The sequence below is a fragment of the Macaca mulatta genome, chromosome 1, assembly GCF_049350105.2.
Source record: "Macaca mulatta isolate MMU2019108-1 chromosome 1, T2T-MMU8v2.0, whole genome shotgun sequence".
NCBI classification, from domain to species: Eukaryota; Metazoa; Chordata; class Mammalia; order Primates; family Cercopithecidae; genus Macaca; species Macaca mulatta.
The window spans coordinates 205459950-205484080 of NC_133406.1; the positions used below are offsets into that span (position 1 = coordinate 205459950).

The 24131-nt window shown below is 36.3% G+C and overlaps 1 protein-coding gene across 15 annotated transcripts in view; it reads right to left on the reverse strand.

Moving 5' to 3' along the window:
• The window catches only part of ZMYM4 (zinc finger MYM-type containing 4), a 161057-nt gene that overhangs the window by 40036 nt on the left and 96890 nt on the right, over positions 1–24131 (reverse strand). For 8 of the 15 annotated variants that reach the window (XM_015135095.3, XM_077992835.1, XM_077992827.1 and 5 more), the window contains 7 exon segments: positions 21035–21556; positions 19234–19295; positions 18710–18880; positions 10859–10943; positions 10349–10604; positions 415–589; positions 91–303 (listed from right to left, as the gene is read on the reverse strand). In XM_015135095.3, coding sequence (XP_014990581.3) covers positions 91–303; positions 415–589; positions 10349–10604; positions 10859–10943; positions 18710–18880; positions 19234–19295; positions 21035–21545 — 1473 coding nt within the window. In that variant the 5' untranslated portion in view covers positions 21546–21556. 15 annotated transcript variants of the gene reach the window in all.

A 24131-nucleotide genomic window follows, 5' to 3' on the forward strand; every position in this document is an offset into this window, starting at 1 on the left:
TGTAAAACAACATTTTCATAAATAATTTCAACTAAAAATACAGACTACCTGAAATGAGCAAAGACATCAAGAGTAAACATGGTCATGTACCTGCTTGTATGCTGTGATACACGATGAACTACAAAACTTCTTAGACTGTCCCTCTATCTGAAGCATGTGGCATTGTCCCGACCCACTGTAACAGTAACCCCCACAGTTCTCACAACAGTTCATGGTGAGGTTGTTAGCAGAACGAAACTTAGAGAAGCAGGCATCACTGCAAAGTTTATGGACCACATTCTGGTAATTAACTTCATGTCGAATCTAGAAATTAAAACACAGCAACACAAAGACAAGGAGCAGAGACCATCAAAAGCTGTTCTTTAAGCACAAACAATTAGACTCCTGCCCCAATCAAGGAAAATGGTAACTTACAACAGCATTCTTCTGACACATGCTGCATTTGGTTGAAATACTATTTGTATTTATAGTAACAATTGGTTTTTTTTTCAGTTCATATGTTGACAAACATGACTGACTGCAAAAATCTTTACTAGTGGTGGTATTTTCAAACTGGGCACTGATCACATCCTTTGGATTTAAAATGTCTCTAAAAATAAGAAAAAAAATAACATAAGCCATAGTGTAAATTCATTTGTTTTTCCCTTCTGTGAGCTAAAATAACTAAATAAAACACAGGCAATTATACTGTAGGGAAATAACACTGGAATTTAAGTTTAAAAACTTGAATTTTCTGAGAGACACTTAAAAATTGCTTTGATCCTTAAATTCTTTTCTATGAAGTGGAATTAATACAGCACCTACTTCATAGAACTGTTATGAGAATAGTATGTTTCAAAGACTAAAAGGAAAACATCAAATGATTAGCATTCATTATCTCTACAGGAGGGATTATAAGAGATTTTTATTTTCTAGAATTATCTAGATTTTCAAAATATTCTTTAAAAAATACTGTATTACACTTGTCAAAAATTAGTATCTTTTAAAAGTAAACATATATTTTACACTACACAGTGCATATTCTAGCATAGCTATATAACATTACCATATCTAAATAATTTAATTTCTAAGCATTAGTAACAAAGGCAATGAAGATTAAAACCCTAATCATTAAGGCTCCTTACCACTCCAACCCTAATCCCACCAAACCACTCATTCTATAGTAGTTTACCAGATAGTTCAAGTGGAAACCATATTAAAAACCAATTTTTCAAACTGGTGAAATTTTCTAATCAATGTCTCTCTCCCATGAGTATACATCCACATAAGAGTTAATAAACTGTTTTATACTCATGCTTGTATCTTAAAGAGATTACACTAATAGGGTACTTTTAAAGAAAAGATTACAGGCATACCTTGTTTTATTGTGCTTCACAGATACTGCACTTTTTAACAAATACAAGGCTTGCAGCAACCCTGCCTCACACAAGTCTATCAGTGCCATTTTTCAACAGCATGTGCCCACTTCATGTCTCTGCATTATATTTTGGTAATTCTCCCAGTATTTCAAATGTTTTTGTTTTATAATATGTTTTTCTGTGATCAGTGAACACTGATGTTACTATTGTAATTGTTTTGGGGAGTAACCATGAACCATGGCAATGTAAGATAGCAAACTTAATTGAAAAATGTGTGTGTTCTGACTGCTCCATTGACCAGCCACTTCTGTATGTCCCCTACTCCTCAGGCCTCCCTGTTCCCTGAGGCACAACAATATTGAAGGCAGGCCAATGAATAACCTCACAATGGCCTCTAAGTGTTCAACAAAATGAATAGTCCAACATTTCTCACTATAAATCAAAAGCTAGAAATGGTTGTGCTTAGTGAGGAAGGCATGTGGAAAGCTAGACCTCTTGTGCCAAACACTTAACCACAAGGTAAATGCAAAGGAAAAGTTCTTGAAAGACTAAGAAGGTTACTCCAGTGAACGACATGAATGATAAGAAAGTGCTTGGCCGGGCATGGTGGCTCACACCTGTAATACCAATAATCTGGGAGGCCGAGGTGGGCAGATCAGCTGGGATCAGGAGTTGGAGACCAGCTTGGCCAATATGGCGAAACCACATCTCTACTAAAAAATGCAAAAATTAGGCAGGGCTCAGTGGCTCATGCCTGTAATCCCAGCACTTTGGGAGGCCAAGGTGGGTGGGTCACGAGGCCAAGAGATCAAGACCATCCTGGCCAACATGGTGAAACCCCATCTCTATTAAAAATACAAAAATTAACTAGGTGTGGTGGCACAGACTGTAGTCCCAACTACTCGGGAGGCTCAGGCAGGAGAATTGCTTGAACCCTGGAGGCAGAGGCTGCAGTGACCTGAGATTGTACCACTGCACTCAAGCCTGGGTAACAGAGAGACACTCCGTCTCAAAATAACAACAATGAAAAAAAGAAAGTGCAACAGTCTTACTGCTGATGTGGAGAAAAGTTACAGTGCTCTAGATAGAAGATCAAACCAGCCACAACATCCCCTTAAGCCAAAGCCTAAGCCAAAGCCTAACCCAGAGTAAGGCCCTATGGCTCTCTTGAATTCTAGGAAGACTGAGGTAAAGAAGCTGCAGAAGTTTAGAGCTAGCAGAGGTTAGCTCATACGGTTTAATGAAAGAAGCTAGCTCTGGAACATCAAAGTACAAGGTGAAGCAGCAAATGCTGATGGAGAAGCTGTAGCAAGTTATCAAAAATATCTAGCTAAGACAACCTATGATGGTGGTTACACTAAATAAGATATTCAATGTAGAAGAAACAGTCTTCTATTGAAAAACGATGCCATCTAGGATTTTTCATAGCCAGAGAGAAGTCAATGCCTGGCTTCAAAGGACAGGCTGACTCTCTTGTTAGGGGCTAACGTAGCTGGTGACTTCAAGTAGAAGCCAACGCTCATTTACCTTTCAAAAATCCTAGGACACTTAAAATATTCCTTTCAAAATATTCCTGCTCATTGACAATACATCTAGCCACTGAAGAGTTCTGATGGAAATGTACAAGAGATTAATGTTATTTTCATACCTGCTTACCCAGTATCTATTCTGCAGCCCGTGGATCAAGGAGTAATTTCAATTTTGCAACTCATTATTTAAGAAATACATTTCCTAAGGCTACAGCTGCCATAGATAGTGATTCCTATAATGGATCTGGCCAAAGGAAATGAAAAAGCTTCTGGAAAGGATTCACCATTCCAGATGACATTAAGAACATTCATGATTAATGAGAGGAAATCCAAATATCATCATTAATAGAAGCTTGGAAGTAGGTAACTTCAGTCTTCACAGATGACTCTGAGGAGTTGGAGACTTCTGTGGAGGAAATAACTACAAATGTGGGAGAAACAGTAAGAGAACTAGAGTGGAGCCTGAAGATGCGACTGAATTGCTGCAATCTCATGATAAAACTTGAACAGATGAGGAGTTGCTTCCAATGGATCAGCAAGGAAAGTAATTTCTTGTCATGGAATTTACTCCTGGTGCAGATGCTGTGAACTTTGGTGAAACGACACCAAAGGATTTAAAGTATTGTATAAACTTAGTTGATAAAGCAATGGTAGAGTCTGAGAGTACTGACTCCAATTTGGAAAGTTCTTCTCTGGGTAAAATGCTATCAAACATTATTGCATGCCACAGAGAAATTTTTTGTGAAAGGAAGAGTCAACTGATGTGACAAACTTCATTGTTATCTTAAGAAATTGCCACAGCCACCAAAACCTTCAGCAACCATCACCCTGAATTAATCAGCAGTCATCAACATTGAAACAAGACTGTCCACTAGCAATAAGATTATGACTCACTGAAGGCTCATATGATTGTTAGCACTTGTTAGCAATACAGTCTTTTTAATTTAAAAATGTACGTTGGTTTTTAAAGACTTAATGCTATTGCACACTTAACAGACTACGGTATAAACACAACTTTGATATGAACTGAGAAGCCAAAAAATTAGTATCACTCACTTTATTGAGATAATTGCTTTATTGAGCTATTTGCTTTATTGAGGTGGTCTGGAACCAAACCCTGAAAATCTCTAAAGTATGGCTATACAAATATCTCTGCTTCAGTAAAATAGTAGATATAATGGGAAATCATCATTAGGAACACCTAATATTATACTATAATACATAACTCCATACCTTGCCATCTTTCATATTTAGCAGCTCTAGACTGCTTTGCTTTTTGCATTTCCTGTTATTTTCAAAATTAGGTTTTACTGTATTTCATAGAGGGGTATTTAGTGAGAAGTTACATTGAGCCAGACATTAATGAAACCGTGAGTCAAAATATGGTCCCCATATGGGCCGGGCGCAGTGGCTCACACCTGTAATTCCAGCACTTTGGGAGGAGGCAGCAGGTGGATCACTTGAGGTCAGGAATTTGAGACTAGCCTGGCCAGCATGGCAAAACCCTGTCTCTACTATAAATACAAAAATTAGCCAGGCGTGGTGGCATGCGCCCGTAGTACCAGCTACTTGGGCGGCTGAGGCAAGAGAATTGCTTGAACCTGGGAGGTGGAAGTTGCAGTGAGCTCAGATTGCACCACTGCCCTCCAGCCTGGGCAATGGGGCAAGACTCCATCTCAAAAAAGAGATGTATGTACTTCAGGAGCTCAGAGTTACTGTGACAAATAGACAAATATTTTATAAAATACTGTAACAGAAGCATTATTAAAATAGTATAGGCCAGGTGCGGTGGCTCACGCCTGTAATCCCAGCACTTTGGGAGGCCGAGGCAGGCGGATCACCTGAGGTCAAGAGATCAAGACCATCCTGGCTAATACGGTGAAACCCCATCTCTACTAAAAATACAAAAAAATTAGCTGGGCATGGTGGTGTGTGCCTGTAGTCCCAGCTACTCAAGAGGCTGAAGCAGGAGAATAGCTTCAACCTGGAAAGCAGAGGTTGCAGTGAGCCAAGATCGTGCCACTACACTCCAGCATGACGACAAAGTGAGACCCATCTCAAAAAAAAAAAAAAAAAAAAGTATAAATAATTTTTGGAGAAGACAGGAATAACGTGCCATAAAAATATAAATGAAGAAACAATTATTTCAGACTACATGTAATGTGAAAGGCAACCCAAAGGGTGATATTTTAGCTGGACCTTAAATAGGCGTTTTCTAGAAGGTTAAGGAGATAAGAATTGGCAACAGCATGGATCAAGGAAATGGAAGTATAAAATTAGGTGTTTTTCACTGCTCTCACTATGCTTAGAGTCCAATGAGATTACATCTTATTGTGGTAGTGGATTGTATCTTATGACAGAATGAGAAGAAACAATCTCATTCCAGTTAGTGAAAATTCAGAAAAGGTACAGACAATCTGCATGTTACTTCTTTGAATATCATTATACCAAGAATCTGATCTAACAGTATTAACAAAATTATCCTCCAAATTACCTCTTTTCTGCAGAATATGAGATTTTTTTTTTTTTTTAAAGATAGGGTCCTGCTCTGTCACCTAGGCTGAAGAGCAGGAGTGTGATCATAGCTCACTGCAGCCTCAAACTGCACTCAAGAAATCCTCTCGCCTCATTCTCCCAAGCAGCTGGGCTTACAGGCATGTGGCACCACAGCTGGTTAATTTTTTAACTTTTTGTAGAGATGAGGTTTCATTGTGTTGCCCAGGCTGGTCTCGAAATCCCGGGCTCATGCAATCCTCCTACATTGGCTTCCTAAAGTGCTGGGATTACAGGTATGAGCCACTGCTCCCAGCCAAGACAGATTTTTTAAACCAAATTATTAGGTCCCTATCATTAAGGAAACCTAAAAATTAAATGGCAACCAAAATGTTTTCAGAGTTTAAGTTAAATTCAAGAGGCTAAGAGATAAGATTACCAAAAATTAAGAAAAATAAAATTTATTCTGAATAGCTAATGAACTTCTTCTAACCTAAGTGCTACTGCTATATTTCTACTGGTCTACAATAATAGCAGTAGTTATTAGAGAGGAAACTTTTTCCATCTCTGCTTATTCAAATCAAATTGAAATCCTTCTTATGGGGAATGATTTCCAAATGAAACCTGTTTGACTATATAGACTATGTAGAGAAACAATGCACATGCCAAAATTAACCAGCTAGGTGACACAAGCAAATCTTTTAGCTTCTTTGAATTTAGCTTCCTTCTATTTTTGGTACATCCAACTCATCAGTTTTACAATCAGATAAATCAGAGTATACCAAACTGTTGTAATCACCATGTAAATAAGACGGGATAAAAAGGAAGGAAAGGTAGTGTTGAACAGGAGATGAAAGAGTAGTTCAGGAAGTAAAATGGAATATAAGGAAAAACAAGGTTGACAATGGTTGAAGACTGAAGCAAAAAGAAAGTAAGTATTACGTAAAATGAAAAGTATGAGAAAAGTAAGAAAGAAAATGAAGAAGAAAAGGCTGAGGAGATAAGTAAGAAGTACCTGAAAGAACAGAAAGGGGTGAATGAAAAAGAGTAAGGAATTAAAAAAGGGTAAAAGAATAAGTGAATAAAAAGGTAGAACTGTTAAGACTCAAGGGATAACAGGTTGAAGAAATGGAGAATTTGGATAATGGATAAACCAAACACGAGAAGAGAACATAATCTTAAAGAGCAACTGAATTACGTAAGATCAAGACATAGATAAAATGACACATAGGTAGAAATGACCTGTCTCTATATAAAGCTTAGGCAAACACCAGAGACCAGAGGCCAAAGAAACTTGATAAATCTAGATGAAAAGAGTAACATGTATGGACAAGAATAATAATTTTTTTAAATGAGAAAGAGGGCATATTTAAAAACTTATATGAGTTTTCCATAGCCATTTTGAAAATAACTGATAAATCTTTGAAAAAAAAATCTATGACTTTTTTTATTTTTTATTTTTTTGAGACAGAGAGATATGACTGACATTTTAGGGGCTGGGTCACTATATTGCCCAGGTTGAGTCTCAGACTCCTGGGCTCAAGCAATCCTCCCACCTCAGCCTCCTGAGTAGGTGGGACTACAAGTGCATGCCATCATGCCCAGCCTATGGTGATTATAAAAGGATAAATATCGCTGAAATTTTAAAGACTGTTGATCCCTAGAGTAAGAATTAAAGGAACATGAAGTTATTATATGAAATGATTTCATGACAAAATAAGAAAGAGAAAAAACCCTATAAAAATTAAAATCTTCAAACTGACTTAAATCTTAGAATCCCACGATGAGTGCCGGGCACGGTGCGGTGGCTCACGCCTGTAATCTCAGCACTTTGGGAGGCCGAGGCGGGCGGATCATCTGAGGTCGGGAGTTTGAGACCAGCCTGACCAACATGGAGAAACCCCATCTCTACTAAAAATACAAAAAAATTAGCTGGGCGTAGTGGTGCATGCCTGTAATCCCAGCTACTCAGGAGGCTGAGGCAAGAGAATCGCTTGAACCCTGGAGGTGGAGGTTACAGTGGGCCAACATTGTGTCATTGCACTCCAGTCTGGGCAACAAGAGCAAAACTTCGTCTCAAAAAAAAAAAAAAAAAAAAAAAAAAGAATCCCATGATGAATATACTGGAATACAGAAATTAGAGACAGGATATATACCTAAGCACTCATTTTTAAAAGTATATTTTACAATTCAAGCAGTATAGTCTATTTTTACTAAATAATTTTACTGCATAAGTTATAACTATAAAGTAGTTAAGTATAGCTTTTTTAAAAGTTAGGATCATTGGGCCAGGCGCGGTGGCTCACACCTGTAATCCCAGCACTTTGGGAGACCAAGGCGGGCAGATCACGAGGTCAGGAGATGGAGACCATCCTGGCTAACATGGTGAAACCCCGTCTCTACTAAAAATACAAACAATTAGCAGTGTATGGTGGCGGGTGTCTGTAGTCCCAGCTACTCGGGAGGCTGAGGCAGGAGAATGGCGTGAACCCGGGAGGCAGAGCTTGCAGTGAGCTGAGACTGCGCCACTGCACTCCAGCCTGGGCGACAGAGCGGCGAGACTCCGTCTCAAAAAAAAAAAAAGTTAGGATCATTAATTCTCCCATTCAACAAATACTTATTAAGCATTTACTGTACTGGGTATACTAAAGTAGATACACAAAGTTCCTACCCTTGTGGGGGTGTGTGTGTGTGCAGAGATATATATTTATTTATACTGATATAAATTATATGTATTTACTATGTGTACAACATAATTTTCTTTTTTTTTTTTCTGAGATAGTGTCTCACTCTGTCGCCCAGGCTGGAGTGCAGTGGTGCACTCTTGGCTCACTGCAACCTCTACCTCCCAGGGTCAAGTGATTCTTGTGCCTCAGCCATCTGAGTAGCTGGGATTACAGGCATGCACCACCAAGCCCAGCTAATTTTTGTAATATTACCAGAGATGGAGGTTTTACCATGTTGGCCAGGCTGGTCTTGAACTCCTGGCCTCTAGTGATCCACCTGCCTTAGCCTCCCAAAGTGCTGGGATTACCGGTGTAAACCACCACACCCAGCCATGACATCATATTTTGAGGAACAGGCTGAGTATCCCTAATCCAGAAATCCAAAATGCTCTCAGTATCTGTAACTTTTTTAGCGCCAACATGATATTTAAAGGAAATGCTCATTGGAGCATTTCAAATTTCAGATTTTCAGATTAGAAATGCTCCATCAGTTAGTAGATATAATGCAAATATCCCAAAACCTTTTAAAAAATCCGAAATCTGAAACACCTCTGGTCCCAAGCATTTCAGGTAAGAGACACTCAACCTGTGTATGTGTGTATGTGTGTATGTGTGTCTGTGTGTGTATATACACACACTGTGCGGTCCCTAAAGCTAGCTAATTAATATTTACATTCCCTCAGTTATTGCTTTTGTGGTGAGAACATTTTATATCCATTCTCACCATCTTTCAAGAATACAATTATCATTAACTATAGTCACCATATTGTACAACAGACCTTCAATTCTTTGTAACTAAAAAATTTCATATCCTTCAACCAAAATTCCCTGGCACCTTCCCCAACTACTTCCTCATGGTTTATGTTCTAATGAAATAAATTTAAAAAATAATAATCAAAATCTATCACTCAAAATAGCCCTGGGATAATTATTATTCTAACAATGACAACATAACTCAAAGATATATTTTTAAAATTCCCTTTTATAAATTCCTTCACAAAAGGCATTGAAAGTCACAAAAGCACCAATCTTATTTAATCAAATTTCATTTTTGAACAAAAATTGATATAAAATATCTTAATCTACACTTTAATCAATATACATGATTCTAAATGGCTTTTAGCCACACGTGAACAGTAAATAAGCACTCAGGAGATAAAAATTGATAGCACAGAAGCTATTCAAAAGAATGTATAATTAACTTAAAAGATAGTCCCAAAACAAAAAGTTGCAGAAGTTTCTATTTTTCTTTTAAATAGTGGCAATTTTACAATAAAAATAGAAATTCCGAAGAAAACTGAAGTCAAATCTACATTTGCATACATAAGTTACAGTATATATTTAAGCTGCCTCAAATATAACCAAAATTTACTCTTTCAGTCATTTAAAAAAAATGAAGCATAAACGATGTACATATAACTAACTTCCAGAAAAACTTCTAACCACATTTAAATTTCTTTTAAACATCTCTTAACTGAACTAGAAGGAGGAGTATCTTTTTTTCCTCTCCAGGCAGACAAAGTGCAGCATCTGTGTGAGGAACTATAAACACTACTGCCTAAAGTAATAAATGAATCATGGTTTGAGTAGCCTGATTATAGAGTGTTTCAGAACAAGAGCATTATTCCTCTTTTTCTGACTTAAACTGTTTCTAACAATCACAAAATTAGTCAAAGTTATTTTGTATTCCTCAAATATATCAGGATGACCTTATTACAGTCATAAGGTCATACCCCTTTTTTGTTATTTAACATTCCAATGGACACAATGAGGTAGTTCAGAGATATTGAGAAAATAAAAATATATACACTGGAAGCCATTTAAGGTTAAGAAGAAAAGTATTAAATAAATTCAAATTACATAACAGGAAATATAACTTTAAATATTTGTTGGATTTAAATATCTATTGCCTATAGTTATAAGATAAAATACTGCTGTAATACAATATCCCTAAATGTGCACTTTTTGTTATATTAGGCACTTCAACTAACAAGGATGGGAGAGCTGGTTTCAAAAACAATACATAAAAGTAACATTATTGAAAGCTAAAAAACAAGTTGAGCACCTAGCACCTGGAAGACTGAAAAGCAACAACTGAAAGCAGACAGAAAATAAAGTATTTCTCAAAAAAAAAAAAAAAAAGGAGTAAATGTGGAATATCAAATGTAATACATGGGCTAAGAACAAAGTATGCTGAGAGAAAGGAAAGAAATAAAAAAGATAATTTAGAATTCTGCTATACTTTGAGCAACTTGAACAAGTTTTCTTGGTGAGAGGAGGCGGTGGGCGGGCAGGTGGAACTGTATATCCAGTGAGGCACAGTGTGGAGCAGAATAGCTGAGTAGACCCTTTTCTCTGATAAGCAGTTTGCCCCTTCTGGAGGATTTTTTTACAACCAGAACAGGAAACTCGAACAGCTGTGGCTGGAACTGAAGGAAGCATTTTATTCATGCCAGATGACGCCAGTGAGGGCTGAAAGCCAGTAGTCAACTGTGGAGCTTTAAAAAAAAAAAAAAAAAAAAAAAAAAAAATTGAAAGAAAAAAATGTTTTACTTTTTACCATGAATTTTAAGTAGACATTCTTTCTCTTCTAGAGCTAGTCTTGAAACCCAATAGTAATTATGCAATATACAATTTAAAGGCATCCTAAGTGGGTAGAGAGAGCTGCCTAGTTTATTAATACAAGCAGAATTTCTTCTCAATCATATTGGTCAGAATATACACAATCCATTTATTCAGGTCTGTTTCTTACCAAGAGGGCTGCCACTGACTGAAAACACAGCACTAATTTTCAGTTCCCCCTCTTGAGTTTTTTGCTGTTGGCCATGACTATACTCCTTTAAAGAAGAAAAAAATAAATAAATACATAGAGAAAAGAATAAATACCTAAAGACATCCAGACATTCAAGACATTTTACTACCACTATAAAGGGGTGGAAAATGTTTAAAACATTAATAAGAAATAAAATACAAAACAGCAAGCAAACTATAATTAAATATGGGTATAATATGTATATGCTAGGAGTGTAAGAAGGAAAAAATGAAAGTAGTCTGTGACACTACTAAGTATTTATAAATTATTTTTGAAAAATCTTCTTTAATTTTATTAAAGTATTATGAGTTACTGTTTATTATAAAAGTAATACACAATCACTATAGAAAATTTAGATAAATAAAAATAAGAAAAAAAATCTAATCATATTTTAATCATCCCAAAACCACCACTGTTATTCTTTGGGTATATTTCTTTCCAGTCTTTTCCCCATCTCAATACAGAGGTTTTATTTCTTAATAAGTTGTAATTATACTAAATATACCATTCTTATAAACTGATTTTTTGCTCATTTGAATCATTTCAACTTTTTGTATATTAGTATATTACTCCAAAATAACTTATAATGGCTAAATATACCAGTGTTTCCAAAACTGAAGTCCAAGAATCCCTGAGGTCTACGTAGTCTGAAAATTCTAAAAGAATGTTATTTAAATTTTGTTTTTATTTCAATGATTTTTATGTGCACATACACATATTTTAAGTCATGGGTAACCACCATATAACTGAGTTCTACTACAACTTTTCAGTGCTGTTTGCTTTTTACAATTACAGGATTGCATTCTAAAATCATTACATAATAGATTTAACTTTTATTTTAATTGTTTATCATATTGTTTATCATATTGAAACATGCAAAAACTCTGCAAGACCACTTATTCTTGGAATTCTGGAGTATCTCAGATATATCTCCTTCTCTGTGGTGGGGAGGTGTCGGCACATTACTCAAGTTTGAGACATACAAATATATATTATTTAAGAAACGTGACACATTACACAGAGATGTGACTGGGATGAGGTGAGTGAGGCACATGCCTCAGGTACAAAATTAAGGGGGCACCAAAACCTCAGTAATCAAGATAATATTTTAACACAGTATTTTTAAAAATCAAATTTATGCAAGGTCCATGATGAGCAAAATATCAAAATTTTAAAGAAATACCAAATCAATATTACTGATTTTTTCCTTCTGCCTCAGGCTCCAATGGCCCCACATGGCACTGAGATTATATAACCACAACACAATGTTGGTCCATTTAATGTTTCCGCATATTCAGTACAATGAGCAATGCCACGATGAATATCTTTGTGAATATTCATACTCCTGTATTTAGGAGTATCTCCCAAGAAAAGAATTCCTCAAGTGGAACTACTAGGTAAACAGGTACATAGTAAAGGTTCTTGATACATAATGACAGATTGTTTTCCTCCCCAAAAAATGTTCTTAATTATATCAGTAATTTATGAAAAAACACCATTTAAAAGCATTTTCCCACTTTGTTTCAATTTGCAGCTATTTTTTAATGTTCATTTACAAAAAGTACATTATAATGGAACAGTATTAACTCTCAGTAGCATTTGTTATCAACATTTCCTCAATGTGTACTTTGAGTTAAAATTTTATATATTTATTTCCATTTTTATGTCAAAAATATCTGACAGTCTTTACCTTTGTGATTTCTTCTATTTCTTACAAAGTTTTATTTCCACATTAAAAGAATAAGAAAATAGTTTCGTTTTTATAATAATACAGTCCTTTAATCCAGGGGTCAGCAAACTTTATCTGTAAGGGGCCAGATAGCAAATACTTTTGACTTTGCAGGCCATATGGTCGCTGTCCCAACTACTCAATTCTCCTCTGATGGAGTAAAAGCACCCAGATAATATGTAAATGAATGAATGTGGCAATGTTCAAATAAAACTTTATTTATAAAAGCAGTGGGTGGAAAAACAAAAAAAATGGGGGGGTGGAGGGCTGGATTTGGCCCACCACTAATAATTTGCCAACCCCTGCTTTATTCCATTTGGAATTTACTCATTTTGATGTATAATGAACTTTTTTTTTTTTTCTTTTTGAGACAGAGTTTTGCTCTGTCACCCAGGCTAGCTCAACCTCAGCTCACTGCAACCTCTCCTCTCGGGTTCAACTGATTCTCCTGCCTCAGCCTCACAAGTAGATGAGATTACAGGCACCTGCCACCACGCCCAGCTAATTTTTGTATTTTTAGTAGAGACGGAGTTTCACCATGTTGGCCAGGCTGGTCTTGAACTCCTGACCTCAAGTGATCTACCCACCTCAGTCTCCCAAAGTGCTGGAATTACAGGTGTAAGCCACCACGCCCACCCCTTTTTCTTTCTCTAAACAGTGAATTCCTTTCATTTGCCACTGATAAATATATCAAATTCTTAAAAAATAATGTCTGTTTTTGGGCTATCTCTTCTATATCATTTTCAGTCTGACTAATCTTATCACATCATGCTATCCTAATGAAACTAAGTGTAGAATGTTTATGGCCAGGCGTGGTGGCTCACACCTGTAATCCCAGCACCTTGGGAGGCCGAGCTCGGCGGATCACCTGAGGTTAGGAGTCTGAGACCAGCCTGGCCAACATGGTGAAACCCTGTTTCTACTAAAATTACAGAAATTAGCGGGACATGGCGCACGCCTGTAATCCCAGTTACTCAGGAGGCTGAGGCAGGAGAATCACTTGAACCCAGGGCGGGGGCGGGGCAGAGGTTGCAGCGAGCCGATATTGCACCATTGCACTCCAGCCTGGGCAACAAGAGTGAAACTCCATCTTTTAAAAAAAAAAAAAAAAAAAGAAAGAAAGCAATGAATTATATGATGTTCATCCATTTAACAGTGTTTGCCGCTCTCAACCTCTCCATCCATTTTTTAGAAGGGATGTGTAATAAGTGTGTGTATGTGCATGCCTATTATTCTTCTACAAAACTTCGTAACCTAACTTGATATTTACATCAGAATTGCATCAAATCTGAATCTCAATTTTTTTTTTTGAGATGGAGTTTCACTATTGTCCCACAAGTTGGGGTGCAATGGCACGATCTTAGCTCACTGCAGCCTCCACCTCCCAGGCTCGAGTGAGGCTCCTGCCTCAGCCTCCTGAGTAGCTGTGATTACAGGCGTGCACCACCACGCCCGGCTAATTTTTGTATTTTTTAGTAGAGACAGGGTTTCATCATGTTGGCCAGGCTGGTCTTGAACTCCTGACCTCAAGTGATTCACCTCCCTTGGCCTCCCAAACTGTTAGGATTACAGGCGTGATCATGATTACAGGATTACACCCGGCCTTAAATCTTAATTTAAAAATAACTGACATCTTCATATTTCTTACATTTAAAAAGATGGATTCTTCATTATTTCAAGTTATATTTGATGTAAGTACTGGTTGCTGCTGGGAATAGTGTATCTTTTTCATTATATCATCTAACTAGGAAGTTTACAGAAATATTGGTATAATTCAACTACATACTCCACTAAATTTTCATGAATTCTATTAATTCTTTCATAAATATTCTTAATAGCAAGTGATAATTTTATTTCCCTTTTTCCATTATTTTTTCTTTTAATTTCTTTAACATGGATTGGAGTAAAAATCCAACAAGAGTTAAATAATAACGATGACATCCGCAACTTGTATTCTTTTAGTAATATTAACAGAAAGTTTGCATCATTTTACTTGAACTTCAATAACTGTTACTGATCTGAAGTAGTAGTTCCTTATCATGATCAAGAAAAAAATCTATTGTAAGAAATGGCTGAATTACATGAGATATCTTTTGGCATCTAATAAAGTGACTATTGCAGATACTCCTATTTGACCTGCTGATGAAATGTATGTATTAAAAGATTTTCTAACATCAACTAATCATGACATTCCTTCATTATATAGTGTATTAAAGAAAATTTCCTTAAATATTTTTATTTTAATCTCAGAAAACTCCAGAAACAACCAATACTCATTGGCATACATTAACGGTCTCCAGTCAGCTCTCTCAGTCTCTGTGATGGCTATTGCAAACTTCTGTTGGATTCCTTTAGCCTTGAGTACATATTATTTGTGTAATACAGTAAAATAGTATACATCTTAAGTACTGTCTGTATGGTCCACAATGCCTTCAAGGCACAATCATGTTTGGTTTATGTTTGTATCCTCCCATGATCACTAATTCCACAAGTATTTGATAAATCAATGACTAGCAAATAACTAATAAATATTTTCTGAGAAGTAAACATCTAATTGGTACCCAAAAGCTTTCAGAAGCAGAAAAACACATGTCAAAACAAAACAAAACAAATCCTATACCAATACCTTTACTTTCTTACTTTACTACAAATAAAGACCAATATTAATATCCCATGAAAGTATTTTAGAAATGAGTAAGTTTCTATTGCCAAATTAACTCAACATAGCTAAAACAAAGCCCCAACATTTGAATTATCACATTTTCTTCCCAAAACTGTATGAATCACTATTATGACAATTAGTTCATTTGCTTTCCCATTTTAATTGAGTTCTTTCAATGAGAGACTACACATTAGCTCTCCCTCTATCATCATGAGCAAGAAGAAAAAGAAATCATGATTTTAATGTAGTATTTACTGAATGTACAGATTTTAGAACCTACAGAAAAGGGAAATGAGGAAAATGAGGTCTCTGGCTCTGTTTAAAGTATCTATTTTGAAACCTTCTCTAGGTATTTTAAAAATTAAACAACTTTTATTTACAGAAAGATTAGTACACTAAAAAAAAAAAAAAATACTTTGATTACGACCCCAGATTGACTCCTTCCTGGCCATGAGGCCTGAGTAACTAAATCTCTGTATCTCTCAGCTCTCTCATCTACAAATGTTAACATCCTTTACTCTGGCCATCTTAAATAGGGTTGTTAGGAGAATTAAGCAACAGAGTACATGTAAAAGCATCTGTAACTGTAAAAGTACTACAGAAAACATTATAGAAACATGCAATAGAATTAGAACGAAGAAATGAAACTGAGAGACCCAATGACATCATGCCAGTAATAGAGGCAGGAGGACAGACGATGACTGGCAAATCCAGAATATCATAACTGAAGAAATAACCAAGAGCAAATGGGTAGAGGAAGTTAAATACATATACACACATGTCAGCACCTTGTTATACAGGTGCTGTATAAAAGTAAAGAAATTAGGACCAAAATGAATTGTGTAAAAAAGAGAATTAGCAAGTGAGCTAAAAGCAAAACTACCTAAATTAAGCACAAAGAAAAGCCAAGGAAGTTTTGAAAAGGTGCCATAAACTAAAGCTATGATTGTATTGAACCATGAAAAAAGTTACTGGTAACTGGATGGTCAAAAGTAAACGCTGACCACAACTGTAAAATCTATCGGTATTTTATGAGAGGCTAATAGTACTTTTTTGAGACTAATAAAATAATACACTAGAGTTCCCTTTTCCAGTACATGGGAAATGAATAAAAGTAATAAGTTATGCAATACTGAAAGGCGATACTCCTCTAAAAGAAAGAGGGAAGGTAGAAAAGGGTGTGGAAAAGACAAGAAAAAGAAAAGAAGGAAAGAATCATGTATCTAGTTTAAAACATGAGCTGCTCTGGGGGGATTTCTAGAAGAATTATCAAAGGTCTGATCCTATAGGACTGGTATGGCTGACAACAAAAAGGACTCCTCAGGGAAAACCTAGCTCTATCCACTCACATACTGCAAGTGCCTTATTGTGGGGTCAGGGTAAAGAATGTTTTTGGATCTTATGCCCAGGATCTACTCACATTACTGCTTAATTCTCAAGTCCAATCAATCAGGGAGGGAGTCTTTGGGGAAGTTCTTCTCCATAATCATGATGAAACTTCATATTCATATTCAGTATTTTATAACACATTTTATAATTCTGAATAAGTATATAAAAATCTAAGTGTTTCTATCTGTTCCATCCTATTTATATTCTCTAGCCAATGGAACCTCTGACTGTTTTGAAAACAACAATACTAATAACCTTCTCAGTGTTCTCTACCCCTACTATATTTGGTTTATGCTTCAAGTGCCTTTTTGTCCCACGGAAGTGTCACATGGGTCAAGTACAAAAGAAAGAGATGATTTTGGTACCCTGCCAGCATACCCACATTGGGGCAGGAGAAGAGATACAAGATCTGCCCTTCATATAGACATAGTTGTAGTCTTCTGAAGGATATACTGCCACATGAACTTTCCCCAGGTGTTGAGACATCTATTTATCCCTAACTCTGTGCTCACAGAAGTTAGAGACAAGCCTGTGCAACTTACTCTACCAAAAAAAATATATATTATTATTTTTATTGTTTTTTTTTTTTGAGATGGAGTCTCACTCTGTCATCCAGGCTGGAGGGCAGTGGTGCAATCTCAACTCGCTGCAACCTCCACCTCCTGGGTTCAATTGATTCTCCTCCCTCAGCCTCCGAAGTAGCTGGAATTACAGGCACCCGCCACCATGCCTGACTAATTTTCTGTATTTCTAATAGAGATGGGATTTCACCAGGTTGGTCAGGGTGGTCTGGAACTCCTGACCTCAAGAGATTTGCTGGCTTCAGCCTGCAAAGTGCTGGGATGACAGGCATGAGCCACCACTTCGGGCCCCTCTATCAAATTTTTTTTTAATTCACCAGTGTGGTGGTACACGCCTGTGGTCCCAGCTACTTGAGAGGCTGAGCTGGGAAGTTCACTCCAGCCTGGGAGGTTGAGGCTGCAGTGAGCAGTGATTGCACCACTGCATTCCAGCCTGGGCAACAGAGCAAGACCTTGTCTCAAAAAAAAAAAAAAAAAAAAAAAAAAAAAAGAAAAGAAAAGAAAAGAAAAAAACAAAAAGAAAGAAAGAAAAGAAGAAGAAAGCACTTTCACAGAAGTCTGACAGTCTCAAACCCTCTAATACAAACAGAAAGATAGGAAAATATAAGCTTCTCCCAGATTAAATGTCATTTCAGAAAAACAGCCAATTCATACCGTCTGTACAAAACACAGATACCCTCAAATAATTGCTGCTATTGCATACTCGTCCCTTGGACCCCTTCTTGCACTTCAAAATGATTGCAGCATCTGATATAACTTTTTCCTTCTATTCCAACAATAGCAACATCATTAACTGCATGGATAGCTTAGCTGACTTCAGGACCTCACAGTTACAAGATCTCTATGATTTTATCTCCAGAGCAACCTTGAAATAGCAGAGTTCTACCTTCACTCTTATTACTCACAGATCTCAAACTTGGAATCACGTATCATTCATCAAAGCCTCCTTTACCTTCTATCCACTAATCCAATGAACTGGTTCTTCAATCAATTAACCCTTCCAAAGATGATCTGTCCATTAACCCCTCCTGAAAAATATTTAAATCCATATATAGCCTGTACTTCATTAGCATTAACTGCAAAAGGCTTACTATCCTACATAAATTTGATTGCACCACAAACCCATAAACTACCATAAACCTTCAACCATATCTGCTGTATACTTCTCAAATCCTTGCACTAAAATGCATTGCAAAAATCACAGTGGTGTTAAGAAACACAGATGATTAAAAGCCTTAATTACTACTCAGGAAAAGTTTCATACAGCTCATTAATGCCTTATATGGTAATTCAAATAGCCTCAACCTTCTTTAAGAGTTTCCTTTCACCCTGTCAACAAACTATTTCACTTCTTAAGCACTTCCTCTCTCAAATGAATAATTCAATGTGTGGAACAAAAAGAAGGGGGGGAAAAAAGGTGAAATGTTTACTTGAGCATTGTCAGGTTCATCTTTAATTTTGTCTAGTAGTCCCTGCCGTGGTGCCATTGCTTTGTCATACTCATCATCCAAAGGTTCTTCTTTAATTCTAATATTTGATGCAAAGGAATTCCCCAGTTCCGAACCAATGGATTCTTTATTGGCAAATGGGTAGCTGGAATCCTAAAACACAATATAAAGGATTAATAAATATTCAGACTTAAAAATGATTCCTCTTCAGGTTTAACACCCAAAGAAAAGCTCATTGGAAATGAAGAACTCTATGGACATTCATTAGCGTCCCTATGCCTAAAAGTAAATGTGTTATATGTCTAAATACCAAATACAAACAAAGACCCTAAGAGTTGAGGCTTTTTAGAATGTCTCCAATGATGACCTTACACAAATATTAAGCAAATAAAAAAAAAAAAAATCAGTGCTCTACCTAATACATTGTTAGAATTTAGAAAGTGACATAAAGAAAACTTTGACACTTGTCACAGTTACAGCAATCTACATACACACTGAAAACTTACCCTAAAGTTTGTTTCTGGGGTTTGTGGTAAATGGGTATGTAATGTTTCTTCAACTTGATTAGCTATTGAAAGGAAAAAAAAACAAACAAACACATGTATATGAATAACAAATCTTATAAAGAGTGACCTAAAAAGCTATCATTTGATAACCACCTCTCTTTTCCAACAAAGATGCTCGTTAGAGTGAATTGGGTCCCAAAAACACCCAAAAGGTATTTTCACTCGAAGTTCTGCACAATCTGGCCCCACCTAACTTTTAGCCTTACCCTACATTTTTTCCTTGCTCAAACCTAAAAAAAAACAATTATTTTTGCTCTGAAAATTGCTTGTGTTTGTTCTCCCCCATTTCTACTTATTCTGTTCCAAGTCCCCTCTGTCTATCCTAATCTTTATAGTTTTCCAGACTCAGCTCAGTCAAAAATTCACCTCTCCTCTATAAAACCCTCCCTGTTCAATAAGTTAAAAATCATCTCTCTTCTAAGAATCCCTAAAACACACTGTTTCAATTATTTGAAAGATATCTTCTTGAACTGCCTTATGACAAGCTCTTCTATCATTGTCTTTAACTGTAAATTAAATCTTATGCTATTCCACTGGACATTGGCACTTCTACTGCCAGACCTGTCTTGTCCATTCTACTACTAGACATTATGTTCCTTGAGAAACATGACTCTCATACCCCAAGAAGGGATACTGGAAATATATACTGAATTATAGAGAAAAACATAGTATATCCTTGCACAGCCTTGTACATACTCAAAAGCTGTCTCTCTAACAATACTGGTTTGTTCTTTCTACCATACATTTCCTAGCATTGTTAGAAGAAATACAAGGACTGGTATAGAATACTTGCTTTCCTTCACAGCTAGTGAACATTTATTGAATAATTACTATTTTACTACACTAGGTTAGGCCCCAAGAATACAAAGATGAGTAAGATAAAATCTGGCCCTCAACTCCTACACTAGTAGGTAAGGTAAAACAAATACAGAACTACAATACTGTGTGATAAGTACTATAAATAAATAATGAGGCATGAAAACGCTGTGGAAATATAGATAAGGAAACAATTCATTCTTGATGTAGAGCAGTTAGAATGATGACAGAGTAGAAGAGGTTTATGAGTTAGGCATTGTTGGATAAGAAGTACTTTCACAAGCAAATATACAGAGAGAAAATGACATGCAGGCAAATGGAATAGCAGGAGGAAAGGAAGGCATAGAAGGAAATATATGATATATTCAAGAATGTTAACTACAGCTAAAGTATAGGGTACACCGGGCAAAGAGGCTCAGGAGAAACCTCAAGAAACTTCTAAAACATAAATTAGAATTTTTTTTTTAAAAAAAACCTCCCTTTCAGATAGAGGTGAGAGTTTATAAACAAAAAATTAAATTAAATTTAAAAAATAAAATAAAAACTCCCTAATTTGGACTAAGTGGTGAGACAGCAGTTTGAATTAGTGCTTACAGCACAAAGAAGTTAAATCCAACTTCAGGTTCCAATGTTCAACCAAAGAAAATGAACAGGTGATTCAAGTATCTTGCCTTTCTCATCAAAACATTGCAACCAGGGGAGGGAGAAATGAGGTTTAGAGCTATTTTCAACCATTTATACCATTACCAAAAGTTACTGGGAGAAATTCAGTCACTCTGCAAAGAACAAGGACAAAAGAAAAATGACAAGCTTACAATGAATTTAACCGTTCATACTTCACTTAACATCAAAAGTAATAAAAGTTATATATTATGATCAGTAATTTTTAATTGTGTTTTATGGTTCTAATTCCAACAATTATTACCTGCTTTATCAAAAAAACTGCTTTTCAACCTTGAATCCAAATCTTTATGGGGTTTATCCAACCGTTTTTCACGTTCATAAGTTAGGTCTCTATTTTTCTCCTTTCCAGAAAATGTCTCTTTGCTGTTTTCTCTTACTAGACTAAAATCTTTCCGTATTGATTTAAAGACAGAAACCTGATCAAACTGTTTAGGAAAGTCTTTTTTTAACTTATTTTGAATTTGTATTTCATTTTCATTGTCTGATTCATGCTGTGTGACTCTTCTCTCTACTTCCAAGCTATCATCAGTATGAATTGAAGACACAAGATTGTCCTTTGAACTAAAATCCTGTTCATCCTCATTGTCACTACCAACGACTGGAATTCCTGCAAGATCCCCAGAGTTCAAAAAATAATCATCTTCATCCAGCAATGAATTTTCAGATCCTGTTTGATTCGGCATTCCATAAGACATGCTGTCAAGGGTAGGAGTTAAGTTGTGGTCTATATCTTCAGACATTTCTGTATCCATGATACCACCACCTTAAAAAGTAAAATACTGTTTAGACAAACGATAGTGCTAAAGACCACAATGATAAGGTCAGTTTGGTATTTAACCAAATAAATATTTTTTCAAACATAATACAGATATTACCATAGTATTCATTTAACACTTTGATATGGGTGTGACAGATATGACTATTCTTATCTGACAGTTAAGGAAACGAGGAGCCAAAACTTGAGAAACTACTTCAGGTTAGAAAAGAAAGCTGTGAGATATAGAGAAAAGAGCACCAACTTCAGAATCAGACATATCTGTGTTGAAATCAAAGCATGATCCTGAAAATCGATGTAATCCTGAAAAGTAAACTCTCAGAGTCTATCTATACAACAGCATAATACTCACCTTGGAGATTAATTTGTGGTGAGGATTAGGATTAAAGGACCTACTAACACAATGACTGACAAATAGAAGGGAATATAAAATGGTATTTATAATTATTATGGCGATTATTCAGGTAAAACTGAGATCAGCACTCAGGTCCTCTGGTCTGAGTCCCATTTTCTCTGCACTAACACTAACAAACACTTACGGCAGTTAATATTTAAACATAAAAATAAATTTTCTCCAACCTAGAATAAAAAATTATTTACTGTTCAAAACTACTAATATATACTAATCTCTCCCATTCCAAAACAAAACAAAGCAACCCCCTAGCCCTACAATGCCCTCATTCATCTTCCCTTCACAAACTTGTAGGAAAAAAATTCTACATAGTTTGCTTCTACTTCACCTCTATCCATTAACCCTTTGAGCTTAATACAATCAGCTCCCAACTTTCCACTGGAACTTTTCTCACTAACATCATCAATGATCTCCCAATGCTCAAAGCAAATTGACTTTTTTCAATCCCTAAGTGGCATATCCCTCATGGATAAAATTCCTTTGGATTCTTTGGTACTCTTATTTCTTCTTACTTTCCTTAATTGCCTTATTAATTTATTTTACACTCCTCTTCTTCTGTTCACATGGCTTCAATATTAGTTTCTCTGCAAGATTTCCATTCTCTTTACTTTCACACTCAGACTGAGCTATTTTGTTCACCTCCATAACACTTACCTTTGCTATTGACTTCCTAAGCACTTAAGCTTAGACCTTTCTTCCAAGATTTCGGAAGTCTACATTCAACTAGCTCCTACACGTTCTCCAACTTAGCATCTCTAAAATCAAAACTCATCATGTTCCCTCCCATTCCAAGCACATGCTTCTTATAATTCCCTCAGATGGTTAACAGATTCACCAAACCAGCAGGTGCTCAAGATTTCCCCCTGGACAAATTCTGTCAACTTTACTTCTTATCTCCCTCAAATCCATCTTTTCCACTTAGCACCTAGATCTAATACTCCACATCTCCTGCTGGATTCTACAATACCTTCAAAGGTATACTAATTCAATCCACATGTATACTCAGGAAGCAACCATACCCTTATAAACTCTATGCCCAGACCACATTTAATTGGTCCATCAGCAAACAAACTGGAACTGATAAAAACAGAGTGAGGCGAAGACTAAAAATATTAGTGGCATTAGCATCCTTGCTCTGATTTGTTCCTGAAGCCCAGTTACATCCTTCATGTGGCTGGTTCTTCAACCCTTCTCTGGATGCCATAAATCCCATAAATTCCTCTTAAGTTGATTTAAGTTGGATTATCTGTAATCAGGTCCCAACTGATACAGAATCCAAAGGAAAGCTTTCCTGGGCCAGGCACAGTGGCTCACACCTATAATCTTAGCACTTTGGGAGGCCGAGGCCAGAGGACTGTTCGAGGCCAGGAGTTCAAGACCAGCCTGGGCAACATAGCAAAAGCCCATCTCTACAAAAAAAAAATTTTTTTTTTAATCAGCCAGGTGTAGTGGTACACACATGCAGTCCTAGCTACTCAGGAGGCTGAGGAAGGAGGATCATTTGAACCCAAGAGTTTGAGGCTACAGCAAGCTATAATTGTGCCACTGCACTCCAGCCTGGGTGATGTGACAGGGCAATCCTCTGTTTCTTTTTTTTTTTTTTTCTGAGCTTTGCTCAGGTTGCTCTCTTCCTTAATGACACCAGAATTACCTTTCCAAAATATAAGTCATTTCACATTACACCCTCCCTTGAGATTCTTCAATAGCTCCCCACTGCCTGAAGTATTCATTCATTCAGTACATATTTATTAGGAAACCACCCTGTAGTAGATATTGTGCTAGGTTCTAGGGATAAAATGATGAAAGAGATAGGTATGACTCTTCCTCCTCACAGAGCTAGAAAAAATAAACAGAAAATTAGAAACAGTATGAGGGTAAATAATTTGAGTCCATGTCAAAGGGAAGGAGAGAAAAGTTTGTTTATATCATAAGAACGTTTGCTAATAAACATAGAGGCAATAAGATTTGGAAAAATTGTTTATACTTTCTAAAATAATCAAATGAGACAACAGATAGTAAAACAGATGCTAAAATTTTATGAGATGTATGCTGAAGAACTTACAGGTGAGTCATCTCAACGTTTCATCATAAGTAGCTGACCACATAGCACGTGCTCTGTAATTTTTCATGAATGAAAAATTAGGCATTTTA